At 52.0% G+C, this 15,059-nt stretch overlaps 1 protein-coding gene across 16 annotated transcripts in view; it reads right to left on the reverse strand.

Annotated features, from left to right (window-relative positions):
- The window catches only part of SLC37A1 (solute carrier family 37 member 1), a 61,903-nt gene extending 47,932 nt beyond the window's left edge, over positions 1-13,971 (reverse strand). For 3 of the 16 annotated variants that reach the window (XR_012514818.1, XM_074389215.1, XM_074389217.1), the window contains exons 1-3: positions 12,980-13,590; positions 9,179-9,411; positions 1,839-1,920 (exon numbers count right to left, since the gene is read on the reverse strand). Coding sequence is in view for 15 of the 16 variants with exons in the window: in XM_074389215.1 (XP_074245316.1) it covers positions 1,839-1,920; positions 9,179-9,234 (138 nt within the window). In the remaining variant the exon portion in view is untranslated. The other 13 variants (XM_074389219.1, XM_074389218.1, XM_074389207.1 and 10 more) reach the window with 12 other exon arrangements.
- Between the last annotated feature and the right edge of the window lie 1,088 nt (positions 13,972-15,059).

Raw genomic sequence — 15,059 nt, forward strand, 5'->3', positions numbered from 1 at the left:
CCTGAGGCACAGAGAGAAAGAGCCGGGCCTTGGAAGCAGCCGGTCCACAGGGAATTCCCCTGAGTGCGCAGCAGCCCTGCCAGGGGAAACGAAGCCTTGAGCCTCAGTTTCCTCACAGGGACACTCACAGGGTTGCTGTGAGAGTCATGGGGGTAATGTATGTGGCGCTTTGTCATACCCTGGGGCTCTGTAAGTGGCAGTCAGTTAACTGTTACTTACGACACTGAACTATCAGCTGACCCTGACGTTGTCTCCTCAGAAGCCCTAAGCCCTGAGTGGCCTGGACACCACCACACACAAGAGTCGGGGTGGGGGCTTTGAGATGGACCATCAGGAAAGTCGGGAGAGGGACTAGCACAGGGCCCCCACTCGCTCCTGGCTAACAGGGGCCCTCGTGGTCATCAGGTGGACCCCAAAAGCGGTGGCCTGACAAACAGCCCTCAAGGGCCAGCCTGCCTTACATGCTACATCTGCCTCAACAGCCCCCCAGCCCATCAGGTGGCAGCTTCATGGGGAGACCCATCCCTGCACGTAGTACTCAAGGCACTTCCCCCGCCTGCAAAGCCGGTTTTCTTCCCCTGCGATCCAAACCCAACCTTTCCAGGTCAATCCTAAACCCCCACACAGCCTCCCCAACTACACCAGGTCCTTCGACTCCAAAGTGCTCTCCAAGTCTCCTCAATAGTTACTTCTGACATTATCGTCTGCCCTTTTCTGAGCTGTCTGCGTATTTCTCTAACCAGGAAGACAAGAGGTAGTAGTAGTCAGATTGGTAACGGCTGGTTATGGGTGCCGACTGACAGTGGCTGGTTAGCGTCTCTTGTCAAGTGGATGAGTGTTTCTTAAGGCCCACCACCTCTTTTCCTCTTCTTTTCTCTTAAAAAACACATTTTTTTAAGGTCTACAAATGCTTCCCACAGTCAGCAACTTGAAAGGCATGGAAGTTTCTTGCTTACCAGAGGCCAAGGGGGAACTTTAGAATCTTTTGGGTAAGTGAATGTTTAACATGCCCTGGAAGCTGCTGGAGAGTGGGGGGCCGAGGCCTGTCGTGAAAGAACCGGCCTCTGGGTTGCTTCTGCAGACCCTGCAGCGCGCAGCCACCCAGGGCTCGGCCACCGCAGAGAGGAGGAAGCACGGCTCCAAAGGTCACAGGTGTGCAGTCCTGGATCTGGGTCCCTGCCAACTACTGCAGAGTGAGCGAGGGGCCGTCGGGCTGGGAATGAGCTGTCCCTGGCAGTGGGTGCTTTCCGCGTCCCTTCTACGATAGAGACTCAAGAGCCTCGCAGGCCCCTGACGGTCTGTGGGCAGGGTGGCATAATTCCAATGAGGGTCAGAAAATTATCCTGCTTTTCTCCATGTCATAAGTGGTTATTATGTAGGCTTGTCAAAGTCTAGTGGGACACCTGCTGAACGACTTCCTGCCCACCCATCACTCAAACAGAAACGCAGTGTTCCAAGAACAATGACAAGCCACCTCCGCAGCCAGACCCAGGGTCTGATCCCACAAAGAGCTGGAATCTCAGGAATCATGTAAGACGGGATATATTTGGAAGGAAAAATCACAAGATGAAATAAATATGCAGCTAAACTTTTGAATTCTGGAACTGTCAACGAATACAACTAAAAGTCTATTACCTCCGAAAGCATAAATCCTAAAACATTTTAAAAACTTTAATTTTAGAAAAGGGAAACTGGAAAACCACAGGAGCAGAATCACTTGTTTCTAAATAATCTGTTTCCCCCACGTATCTGCCACCATCCCACCCTCTGCCCCACAAGCTCTTCGAGTGGGGCAATCCTTACAGGGACGGCAGGCAGTGCCTCTCATGGCTGCTTACCTTCACTATGCTGATAGGCTTTCGAGATAAGTGAAAACTTGCGTACAGCAGAAACGTCAAAATAAAAATGAAGGCTCTGTACCTGAAACACAAAACAGTGTGAGAGCACAACATAAACTAACAGAAATTATGTTCAGAAGACATAAACACTGTGTTCTGAAATCTTCTTATGCTGTCTATTACTAATTCAGTTGTATAGCAATTATCAGTATTACTTATATCACTATGATATTGGAACATTAAAAAATATTGCCACGTTTGCTTTGTCCAAATGGAAACTAAACACCATAAGAGGCAAGAAAACCAAACTGCTTTTCCTCTCCTCATGCGCAACACACACTCCACACTCCAGCACCAGGTGTGTACGGTGTTCCCCATACACCAAGCAAGTCCCCAGCTGACACTAGGTGTTCTCTACGTGAATTCAAGTCTGACATGACACTGTCTTCCAGAAGTCAGCATCAGACCCCCACAGGGCGGGGCTCAGTCCAATCAATTCAATTCTGATGCAAAATCAGACCCCACGGGGCACGGCTCAGTCTGAGGCTGCCCCACTTCACATGCCAGTGACAAGACCCAGGCCAAACCCCAGGCTGTGGCCTGCTCTTCCAACCAACCGGCTCTCCATGTGGTTTCCAATGACCCCTCCTCGGGTTTGATTAATTTGCCAGAGCAGCTCACAGAACTCAGGGAGGGAGACACACATGCTGGTTATTATAAAGGGCGTTAGAAAGGGTATAGATGAAGAGACGCACAGGGCGAGGGACCGGCGGGGGCTCGGAGCTTCCTCGCCCTCCCCAGGGCTCCACCCTCCCAGAACCTCCCGTGCTGGGCAGCCCGCCAGCCCCCCAAACACTGTCCTTTAGGGAGTCTGTGGAGCCTCAGCACACAGGCAGGATGGAGCACAGCATCGGCCACTGGTGATCAACTTCACCTCTGCGGACTCCCTCCACTCCCCAGAGGTCCACGGGTGGAGTTCCAACCTCTAACCACGTGGTCGGCTGCCCTGGCAACCAGTTCCCCAGGAGGCTGTCCAGGAGCCCCAGCCACAGTCACCTCATTAGCACACAGAAAGACACTCAGCACCCAAGGTTGTAGGAGCTGTGTGCTGGGAACCAGGGCCGGAGACCAAACGTGTGTTTATTATTATGTCACGATATAAAAAATATTCGTTTCTTATTATTATGTCACGATATCAAAAACATTCATTTATTAAAAAACAAGCTATAACCAAAGGGAAGACTGGGACTCATGATGCACACTTGAACTTACAGAGCAGAATGAGGGCGATGAAACATTCGGTTTACAAAAAAGCTAACCACAAGTGTCTGTGTAGCGTGCTATCCTGGGCACTAACGATCATATTTATTTTTGGCTCTTTGGTTTCTATGCAACTTTTCAGAAGCACACAAGCAAGGCAGACATATAAATATTTCACGGCCCTCAAAGAGGAAAAGTCAGTGACGCTGGCAGGCTCTCAATAGGCCAGTGACAGAAACACTGGCACAAAGCCCCTTGCTCAGTTTGGCCAGGAGGAAAGCAGCCGAGGAGGACGCATGAGCGTGGAGGGTGCAGGAAGGCAGGTGCCTCGGAGAGGGTGAAGAGCAACTCCTGCCTGAGAGTCTCAAGCACCGTGGAGAAAAAGATGTTTTAGGGGAACAAAATGGGTGGGGAGAAGGAAGCATGTGACAGGAGCAGGCGGGGGGCAGCTCTTCTGTGTTCTGGGGCACACCTCTCTACCCTGGAGAACCTATCCTGCTTCTGGCCTGGGAAGACCAATGACTTTGAATGGTGCCACCAACAACCCGAATCAATAATTACCTAAGGCGGCGTCCTACGCAGAACAAAGAAAGGCAGCGTTTCCGCGAGGCCTGGGGCCAAGGGATCGCTTCTCCCAGCTGTACATCTACATTTATAATGTTGTGATTTACTCTGAGGGAAGATTTTCATAAGTAATGAAAATTCCTAGGATCCCAGAGCTGCCTTCTTCTTTGGTCACCAGCTAAAGTAGGGGTCAAATAAATATTTCCAGAATTTTCTTTAAAAAAAAAAAATAGACCATATTTCAGGTGGGAAAGAAAGGTTGGTGGCTCCGTGGGACTCAAAACTACCAGCTTTGGAACGCCTGTGCCTCAGGGGAAGGAACCCAACCACACCGACTGGCAGAATACCTGCTGACTGAAGACAGAGACGTCGCCGCGCTCCCTTCCTCATCAGGGAACTACCTTCCGTCGGCCTTTCTACGATTCTTCCTCCAAGCCCATGGCAAGGGCCAAATGGGGAAAAAGTGAAACTCCAAAAAACAAGCGTGCAATTTATCCCAAAGCCCGAAGAACAGAGTCTAAGTAGGGACCAGGGATTTGCTCCGGACGCCCAGGCCTCTGTCCTCACGTTCCTGAAAACCATCCTTTCTGGCAGGCAGAGACAGTCTCGGCGCTTTGGATGAGGCTGTCTGTTAGGCCACCGCTGCTGCTTCCAGCTTTGCTGCCGGTGCAGGAAGATTCCAGGCCCCTGGGCCTCACCGGCCTTCAATGCTCACGTGTCCGGCCCACAGCTTGACACACTGGTCACTTCCACTCCACCTGCTGTAGCTGACTAGGGCGAGTGAGGCTGATGGGTGACCCTGATCCGCCCTCATTGGAGGACACGATTTCCTTTTCCAGGCTCCTCAAACCGGGTGAACAAAGTTCTCAGGCCAAGTTCCCTCCAGCACCCCCCCAGTCAGTCCCAGCCGAGTCCAGGGAGCAGCTCTCCCGCGCCCCGAGGATTCTCCACCAGTTCTACAGCTGTTCTCGCCCGGGAGAATCGGAGTTTCACAGTTACCCAGCTGGGAAGGATTTTGAGAAAAGCAGCTCTGCCCTGTGAGCTGTGGGTTCACGTTCTCCATCCTCCAGCCAGGCAGCCCGGAAGGAAGGCCGTTTCCCTTTGTCGGGCTGAGGTCTGCAGAGTGCTGGGGCCCCACATTGCCAGGGCTGCCTGGGTGATCAGGCCCCGGTGATGTGCTCTGGGCCTCTGCCCTCCTCTGCGGAGTGGCTCCCGGCTGGTGCTCGGCAGCACACGCTGAGATGGCCTGAGAACACCGAGGACCACACAGGGAGCAGCACGTGCCTCTGGAATCCTTCAGTTCAGCCTTGTGTGTCGGGAGATGCTTTAATGAATAAGCCCCTTTGGGAAGAGTCACTGCCACAGCATAGCTGGGCTTTCTAGGAGAAGCTGTCCTGAAGAATTGGGGCGAAGGGTCCATTTACGCAGCAAACTGGAATTTCCTAAAGACTGAAGAGGAAAACCCTGTGTTTATTTAGTCAGGGTCAGGCCAACTCTACTTCTTCAGTTTCCAAATTCATCCTTCCTCCCTCATTTTCCTCATCTTCTGTACTCAGGACTTGGGGCGTGGGGACGAGGGGGAGGCAGTAGCTGCAGGCTGGACTTTCCTCTTCGAAAGGTCTGACTTCAGCTCCCACGGCCACTGCTATGGCGTGGCAGCCACAGTCAGGCCGCTGCCTTGCTGGTGGTCACCCGACACGCCTGGCCTCTGGGCAGGCAGACGCTTTACTCTGCAGCAGCAGCTAGGTTACGAGCTCCGACCCCCGGAAGCCACGCAGCCCTCCTGAAGTCCTTTCTTATTTCCTGATTCTATCTACGTTACCTTCATTGTTTACAAAGCAGATGTTTTGGATGATATTTGTTTCCTTTATTCATTTTGTACTGGGTTGAATATTGTCCCCCAAAATTTCATGTCTCTGCAAAACCTCAGAATGTGACCTTATTTGGAAATAGGGCCATGCAGACATGATTAGCTAAGGTGAGGGCATATTAGATTAGAGTGAGCCCTAATTCCAATGACTGGCGTCCACACCAGGAGGCCATGCGAAGACTCGAGATGGACAGGAAAGGAGGCCATGTGACCACGCAGGCAGAGACTAGCACGATGCAGCCACCAGCCAAGGGCTTTGGCAGGAGCAGGAACTGGAAGAGGCCAGGAAGGGCCCGTCTCTAGAGCCTGCAGAGGAAGCGTGGCCATGCTGACACTTTGACTTTGGACTTCTGACCTCCAGTGATGTGAGAGAGTAAGTTCCCACTGTTTGGAGACACTTGGCTTGTGGTACCTTGTGACAGCAGCCCCAGGAGGCTAAGATGACGCTTTCATTTTTGTTTTGTGTTAAGTTTAGACTTATGAATACAAAGCAAATGCAATAAAACACGAATGGCGGACTCTCTCTGCTCCTCAGTGTTCCACTTACTTCCCGCAGTTACGGCTACTTACAGCATGCCGGGCCTCCCCCAACATGACAAGCCTCACGTTTCCAGCAAAAACGCAGGTTTCAGCAATGACAGCACTAGATGGGGGTGCCCCTCGGGGCCTCCTCAGAGATGGTGTCAAAGACCACGTGTTCTCAGGTGAGCGGCAGGCAGCCTGCTTCGGGCGAGAGGCTCCACGCAGAACATCTGTCTCTGTCTTCTTGTTTGACTGTCACTACCTCAATCGTATGCAAATAAGGAGTAAAGAAACGCTTTTGAGAACTACTGAGTGATATGATTTGGTGCAGAAATTCGTCCAAAGACATCCTCATTTCAGAAACAAGGAAGCCAGACAGAGAAGCGATGCCATGTCCTCTTCAGAGCATCCTGTCAGGAGGCACAGGACGGCCGTGACAGTGACGTTGGTCCCTGGTTAAAGTGCTGTCTGCCTCATCGTCCCTCTGTGAAACCACCACATTTCCCTCTAAGTAATGAATATGGAACTTCAGGAAACCCGCTTTGAGATAATGTAGATATCCAGTTCCTCCAGCTGCCGCCCCACGAAGTGCATGGGGTGTTCTGTGCCTGTGCTGAGCACCCTGTCATGGCTCCCGGCGTGGGTGGCTGGCTGCACATCCTCACCACTCCTGGCGGCCGGCCTCCAGTTTTCGGAGCTCGCATTTCTCCTACTTATTCAGTTGTATCAGTAGGACTTGCCAGAGTCTTATGCTATTCAATGGGCTATGACCCATGACGAGTGTCACTTACTGTGAATCTCAGGTTTTCCTAGATCTGGTTGTTCGTAAGCACTTCCTTATTTTCTGGCACAAGACTTTCCAGCTCATCTTTTACTTATCCTGCCATATTCCCGGCATCGGCCCCATCTCCAAGGACTCCTGGCTCCTTTTAATGGGAGATGCCACGCAGAAACCAAGATCTCGGATCAAAGTGTGCTCACTTAAGGGGTATTACTGTTCCTAGGACCTCCCAGTGGGATGCATTTTACACACACACACACACACACACACACACACACACACCCCTTTCTCTATTTCTATATCTAACATCACCCGCTAACCCTGAGACCTATTGTTCCAATCCAACCCCACTCAGTTCATTCCAGTTCCCCTCCCTCTTCCCATGTCTGTGGCTCCTCCTCCTTTAAAGAGAAAGCTTCTCATTTCTGTGGGATTTCTGTCAAAAATATATACTCTGAATCAAATCATGTAGATGAGGAAATAACAAAGTTAAAATGTGGCATATTCTAAAAAAAAAAAAAGTGGCATATTCTATAAAATAAGTGGCTTGAACTCTTCAAACATAACAAGGCCACTGTCTCAGAAGAAGGAAAAAAAGCCAAGGTCATATAAGATTTAAAAAAAAAAAAAAAGGCCGAGGAACAGCGCTAGGTAAGAGACTAGGCCCACAGGATAACCACACGCAATGTACGAACCGGAAGTGACCCCGACCAGAAGAACAAATGCTGTAACAGATACCTGACATTTGATGGGATTTTTTAACATGGACTGTGGATTAGATAACTGTATCTTAGTGTGAAATTTCCTGACTTTGATCTTTTTGCTGTGGTTTTATAAGAGAATGTCTTCTTTATAGGAAATACACAAGGAAGTATTTAGAAACAAAGGGGTACGATGTCTGCAACTTACACTCCAGTGGTTCAGCAGTGTGTGTGTGTATGAACATACATCTATGTACACATGTGCATGCACACACACGTGCACACACACTGTGGACGGGCAGGAAGAGAAGTGGATGAGGCTAAATGTTCATCTCTGACATACAGGGTTCTACAGGAACATTCTTACAGATGTCAGTAAGTCACATGAGTTTGAAATGATATCAAAATAAACTTACAAAATGAAGAAGTGTTCAGGCACTTGTGGCTAGACTCACAGCAGACATGAAACACGAGTCAAGAAGAGCAGCACTCTGGCTGAAGAACGCAGATGCCTTCAAGTCAAACCTGACACCCCACGATGCTCCATCAACCAGCAGGGCTGAGAAGCTGTGCAGGGCTGGGGACTGCCGGGGGCTGGCACGGAGGAGACCAGTGGGCCCGGAATCGGCCACTGTGGCATCAAGATCATTTTAAGCCAGAGGCTTTTGAGTTCTTAATTCTCTGCTGAAAAGCAGAAGTCCCCAGAAGAATTCAAAATAATCTACCTGTCATCACTCCTGTCCCTGGAGCAGCTGGACTCTTACTCACTACTGGAGATGAGAAGCCTCCACCCTCCACCCAAACAGGAACAGTCACAAAAGTATCACACCACCCATCTGCTCTCCTGAGGGCCCATTTGTCTTTCCAAAAGCCAGCTGTTTGCCCACAAGTGCCCTCCTCCCACTCCCCTTCCCCTGTGAAAGACATAGCCCCGAATTCTAAATGCCCATTCAAGTGACACTTTTCTATGACCTCTCATACGTAAGTGGTGAAATCCGTCTTTTCTCTTGCTAGGCTTTTGCCAGCCCAGGCCCCCCAAAACAGAACCTAGGAAGGAAGAAGCGAAGTTTTTCCTCTCCCAGGAGAGACTTAGAGGCCAGGGAGCCCAGCTGCAGACTCTGGGCTTGTCAACTGCTTCCTTCTAAGGAGAACGGGATTAACGCGGCCGCCTAAGAGGAGGATTCTCAGAATACGCGAGGAGAGGCGCTCTCTGAACAGAAAGCGGTTCTGGGCGGCACCAGAACGTTTCCTTTTCTCTCTGAAAGTTCTGCCCCGGCGAGGCCACTCACCTGATCTCACGGTTGTATAACTTATATGTAAGTGATGTGCTTATTCACCACAGCCGTTTGCTGATTCTGCTGTTAGTCAGTGTTCATTTAGGGTCCATGATTCTTACAGAAACCACTGGAGACCACGCGAGAGCCTAACACTCTCTGTCAATGCCAGCAGCAAGAACAAAAGATACCCCAGCGGTGTTCTGGTCACAGCTTCCGCTGCCAACAAGCAATTCAACAGTTACGGGTGAGGTCAGTGATCCAACTTTCACGTGTTTGATAACGAAACTGGCGCAAGACAACTACCTGCACAGTGGCCCTCACCCATGCACAGCTGCATGCCAACGGCCTGGCCCACCAGGACTCACCACTGATCCCTGGAGAATGAGATGATGAAGCGAATGCCAGCAGGGAGGCGAGCCATTTACGTCGCCACTGACCACAGAGCCTCGGTCCCAGAATAAGATGCTTCATAAATAGGTCATGAATCCTGGCTCCAGGGTCTCTCTTGGCTGCCGCCGTCGCTCCCACAGGCTGGAAAGCATGGAAAGAAGGTGTCCTGCCGGGTCTTACCCCTTCCTCCTGGCAGTGGCTCTGCTCTCTACAAGGAAAAGGAAAGGCATTCACAGTCCAGGGTCCTGACATTCAACCTTCAGTGTTACTGGCAGAAGTAACCCCACAGATGTACAGCAGCATTCCGGATCAAAGCTGGACGTCTGAAACGAGCAGGGGCCCCCACCACGAGTGTTACTAGGAAGAGGTGGCGTACCTGCCCTCAAGGCAGTTTGTTCTGAGAACCCTGAAACGAATTTCAGATAATGTTCTGATGCTGGATAAAAAGGAACCAAGGAACTCATCTCTATCTGGGAGGCATCTAGAGATCAACATCAACCCACTCACAAAAGCAAGGATGTGCCCTGCAGTCGCACCATGTGCCCAGATATCAGGGCATGCCAGGGCACTGGACTGGCTCAGTTCTACCCCTACGGACCAGGCCACCTTTTGTCACAGTAATGACAGAGAAATGTGGGCCTAGACAAGAGGGCAGATCAAACCCATCATTCAGTTGTGGCTCTGCCATTTGAATCCAAAGGAGGAGTGAGCTTTGCCTTTATTTGCTTCTTCACTTTTCATCTCCCATGGTCACCTCAGAGGTCACCTGATTATGAAGTCAGGGCAGAAGGCAGGGCAATATAGGAAGGAATGGGGAGGGAGTTCTGAGAACTGAGAAGGAGCCCCACACAGCAGGCAGGCCTGCGCTCCCATCCCAAACCCAGCTTCATGACATACCCGAGTCACGCATCTTCCAAAACTACTCAGTTCCCCAGATTTGCTTTTGCCTCCCTCCAGAGTGAGCTTCCAAAAATGCGCATTCATAAAGGATTTTCCCTTATGCCACCTTTTACAAAAAGATTCCAAACCCTGCTGAGCTTTCGTCCCAGGAGCTGCCCCTCATCTCTTCTCCTTGCTCCAGCCGGAACTATAGCTTTCTCCAAGGAGGCCCTCGCAGGGCCTGAACAGGTGGATTCATCCCACTTCAATGCCTCCTGCCTCCAAGGCTGACCCTGGGCTGTGTAAGCTGAGGCAGGTCACTTAGCCTTTCAGCTCCCTCTCCTTCCAGGCTAAACAATGGGGGTGATTGCATCTATGTTGTTATAAACACAAAATGAGATAATCCATGGGAAGCCAAGTAGCCTGGTATGTAGTAAATGCCCACCAAACACTAGCTGATATTATCCTCATTGTAATTCAAGAAAGGAAGGCCAGGGACTGCAGGGCAATGTCCTGCTTCCATCTCCTTGTACAGAACCTAGCACAGACCACGTGCTCAAGAAACTCATGTTGAATAATAGCCACAGATACTTCAAAACCGCATCTGCTCAAACCTCTAGATTTAAGCAATATTTTGCTCAAAATAGGTGGGCTCCAGTCTGGGTCCAGATGTACTCTGGGAAACGACTTTGTGACGGCAACTCCAGAGCAAAGACTTTGGTTCAGCAGTGGCTGGAAATGGATGGTCGGAAGCAAATGTCTTCCTCCCAGGGCTGCTTCTCCATGCCCAGCGCGTCTGAAAACATTCCACCGCCATCTACTGAATAAATCAAAAGCCTCCAACTCTGATAAAACCTGTGACAACAACATCAAAAACCCAGAAGGCACCAACAAAGCAAGAGGGGAAAAAAAACCTCTTTGATTTCTTTTTAAAACAATGATGATTCTTTCCCCTGTAAAATGGGTGAACGGAAAGTCCTATAAACTCTCATAGTGAGTGCAATTAAGATGTGCAAAGACAGTGATTTTACTTTGCGGATGTTAAGGGCTCAACTAATGAGGCCCTTCCTTCCCAGCCGGTGCAGCACCACTGAAAACCACTTCATTTAGAGTGGGTCAAGACCTCTGGGAGCATGAACCATGACTGACATGCTCTCATTTGAGCCCCGTGACCACCCTGAAGAGGCAGGGCGTTCATTTCACAAGGGAGAAGAATGAGGCTAGGCGGCTCGCCTGGGTCAGCTGGGTAAGTGGGGCAGATTCCAGTTTGTCCTGTTTCTCTGAGCCACCTCCTCCCTCTAGCCACTCTTCCTCCTGCTCATCCCCTGGAAAGAAAGGGCAGCAGAATGGAAGCACATCACTTGGTTTAAACCCAGTTTCTGGCACACAGTCCAAGTACATAAAAAGAAGACATACTTTAAAAAAAAGTCACTCTATAGGCGCCCCTGGAACTCACAATTTCAGAGAAGAAAAGCAGCAGAATGTCCCGTTTCATTGCACTGTCAAAGACAGCGACTTAGGCCAAGCACGGTGACTCACACCTGCAATCCCAGCACTTCGGAAAGCAGAAGCAGGCAGATCACTTGAGGCCAGGAGTTTGAGACCAGCGTGGCCAAACCCCATCTCTACTAAAAATACACAAAGCAGAGTGTGGTGGTGCACACAGTAATCCCAGCTACTCGGGTGGCTGAGGCATGAAAATCACTTGAACCCAGGAGGCAGAGGTTGCAGTAAGCTGAGATCACACCACCACACTCCAGCCTGGGCAACAGAGCAAGACTCTGTCTTAAAAAAATAAAAAGGATAGTAACTTAGGCAACAACCCATTAGAACATCTTTATTACAACCTGTAAAACTCGCACATGTACCCCTGAAACTAAAAGTTAAGAAAGAAACCCGGTAAGACACACAGTTTTATACCTATTTCCTGAAAAAACCTACCCTAGCCAACTGTAAAACAGAATAAGCTGAGGGAAATAAACATTCACAAGCTCCACTCCCAGACACACCCACATATGATCTGCACTGGCTAGAAGGTTCCAGGTCACCTTTGAAGACTCAAATAATGGAGCTAGGGAGTGAGCAAGAGCAGAAGGAAGGTTCAGGTCTTTTTAGGGCCGAGGTGCCGTTACACATCATCAAGATGCCCCCACAGATATTTTAAATAATATCCAAATGGCCCTATAGATATTTTAAATAATATCATCAAAACGGCCCCACGGATATTTTAGATAATCTACTTCATGACATTTTTTTTTTTTTTTTTTTAACTGGGTCTCGCTTCACAGGCAAAGATGAGCGAGAAAGTCAATTCTCCTCCAAAAGTTTTCACGTATTTTTTTTTTTAAAATCAAGAAGGGGAATACAACTTCCTCTCCAGAGTACACACTTTCTATGGCTTTTTGCTTTTAAAGGCGCTTTCCATATTAAATGGAAATGGTCACTGTCTCTTCCCCTTGGCTGAAGTTCAAGGAACCTGAATTCCATTTGCACCAACTCCCTTACCTGCCCCCAACCCCAACAAACAGAACATCACAGGTGGGTTGCACCAAACAGAACGTGTAAACGCAGTTCCAAAATGACTTGTAGAATCGCAGAAGGTCTGGAGCCAGGGATTTTCAAGCTTGCTCTAAAAGAGGATTAATAAAGAAACAACGGGGGAAATCTAAAATATTTATCCACTTACACAACTTCTGACAATTTAAGTTCAAGGGCCGGCAGGCAGGCAGGCAGCTTCCAGGCTAAGAACTAAGGGAGACCCAAAGGGCAAGCTTTGCAATTGCTGTATTAGAAATTCAAACCTGGGGCCGCTGGCTGGAGTGTTGGTGGAGTGGGGGTGGTAAGGGGGGGCTTGGCCAGTACCCTTCGTTCAAATGCAATCTTTAGATCACACGTACCTTCTCGGTCACCAGAATAACGGCGTGGGCCGCAAAGGCTGGAGGGCTGGTGGCCAGCGGTGAGGGGTCTTCCCGGCACAGCAAGCCCTTTATTATAAACCCAGAAGGTCGCTGTCACTCGGGCTGGCCAGGAGGCCCACGGGCTCCGGGAATCAGCCGCTCAGCGGACAAACAACGCAAAGGCCCAGGGTGCCGGCGCTCTGCTGGTCCCCGGAGGTGGTGAATTCCGCGGGCACGCCCACGTCCCCGTCGCGGCAGACAATGCGCAGGGTCCCCTCCTGCCGGCTCTCTGGACCCTCAGCTGGTGGGCAGGGGACCCGGCCGGACAGCTCAGCTCGCCCCTGCCGGGGACTCCGTGGAGCAGCTGCCGGCCCCGTGCCCGCTCCCTCTGCCTCCACTTCCCCAGAATCCCAGCATCGCCCTGGTCCGGGAACGCCCGGCATTGTTGCTGAGGGCCACCCTTCTAGTTGTCATATTTCAAATACTCCCCTCCGCGAAAATAGCTTGAGACTGTCGCAGGCTCTCCGAAAACACCCAAACCAGCCCCCACCTCCCTCCCAAAAAAAGAAAAGGAAGGAGGAGGGGAGCCGAGCTCCGAGTGCGCAGGGCCCGGCGCCCGGCTCCCTGCGGGTGCGGCAGGTGCGGAGCGGCTGCGGCGGCCCCGCAGGTGCGAGCGGTGGGGCTGGGAGTCCCCGCCTCCCCGCCCGACCCCGGCCCCGCGTCTCACCTGCGCCACCGAGGCCCGCGCACCGCAGCCCGGCCCGGCCGCCGCAGGCGCTTCCTGCTCGCGACTTCCTGGAGCGGCGCGCTGGAGGCCCCGCCGCCCTTTCACTTTCCCGGGCCGGCGGGGCTCCTCCCCTTTCTCGGCCGCCCCGACCCCGGCCCCGGCCCCGGTCCCAGCCCCGGCCCCGGTCCCAGTCCCGGCCCCGGCGCGCCCAGAGTCGCACCCGCCCCGGGGCCACCGGACGGGGGCGCCTCCAAGTCTTGCGGCGCTGCCCGGGTCCTGGCCCGCACCTTCCCTGGCTCCGAAGGCGCACTGGCTGTCGCTGGCGCGCTCCCCACCGCCTCCGGGCAGTCCCCGGCGGCATGTGCACCGCTGGCGCTCTGTCCTCCAAGAAGGTCTTCCCCCAGGCGGCGAGGCTCACACGCCGCCGCTCCCCACCCCCAAGGAGGGCCTTTCCTTGGCCTCCGCGTTTTTATTCCTATTGTCTTCTCAAGGGGCACAATCGTGACGACCAGTACTCCATACCGTGGAAATGGGCACGCGGATATGGCTCTGTCGAACCAACCTGTAAGCCAACTTGCGTCCCACCTCGTAGGCATGTGACAGATGCAGCTCCTGTGAGGCTGGAGAAGCCCACCCGGGTTCTTACCCTTGCTGGCTGGTGCCCTGGCACAGCTCGCACTTCACCCCGGGAACAACTATTCTCCTTCGGCAGCCCGGAGGGGCCTGGCCATCCCCCTGGAAGCTACCGGAGAACACCGACTGCGGACCACAGCACGGCTTCAGAGCAGACGGGGTTCCCAGGCCGCTCCTCCGGGAAGACCAAAGTGAGGCAGACGGGAACTTTTCCGGGAAAAGCCCGCCCCTGGATAAAACAATGCTTAAGGATAAAACCAACCCGAGGCCTGGCTGTAAATGTCCAACAGACCAGGACCCCTGGGACCTCCCCCAGGCCCGCGAGCTTCCCTCTGGAGAGTGGAGAAGGTCCTCCTGGGGCCCTGCTCTGTTTCTAGAACACTGTGACCTCTGTGTCTCTCTTTGCTGAGCTGGGTTGCATGAAATCCTCTACTGTGCCAGGCATTTGAGAAGCCTTCTGCAGGCAGAAAGAAAACCTGCCTGCCTCTTAGCCATGCATGGTTCAGCCACAGGAAGCCTGCTGGCCCCTCATTCCGCAGGGAGGTGGCCCAGGGCACCAGATTTCTCTCTTTGGCTAGATCTTCTTCAGACCTTCTTTCTCTCCGCAGGCCGCCTCTGCCAGTTCTTTCTCCTTTCTTTTGAGCTCTCCCTTCCCGGCGATAGCCCAGCGTGGCTCTCACCTCTCTCTCTCTCCAGTGGTCTCCCCTGCCCTGGCCCTCA

This window comes from Saimiri boliviensis, chromosome 18, assembly GCF_048565385.1.
Source record: "Saimiri boliviensis isolate mSaiBol1 chromosome 18, mSaiBol1.pri, whole genome shotgun sequence".
Classification (NCBI taxonomy): domain Eukaryota; kingdom Metazoa; phylum Chordata; class Mammalia; order Primates; family Cebidae; genus Saimiri; species Saimiri boliviensis.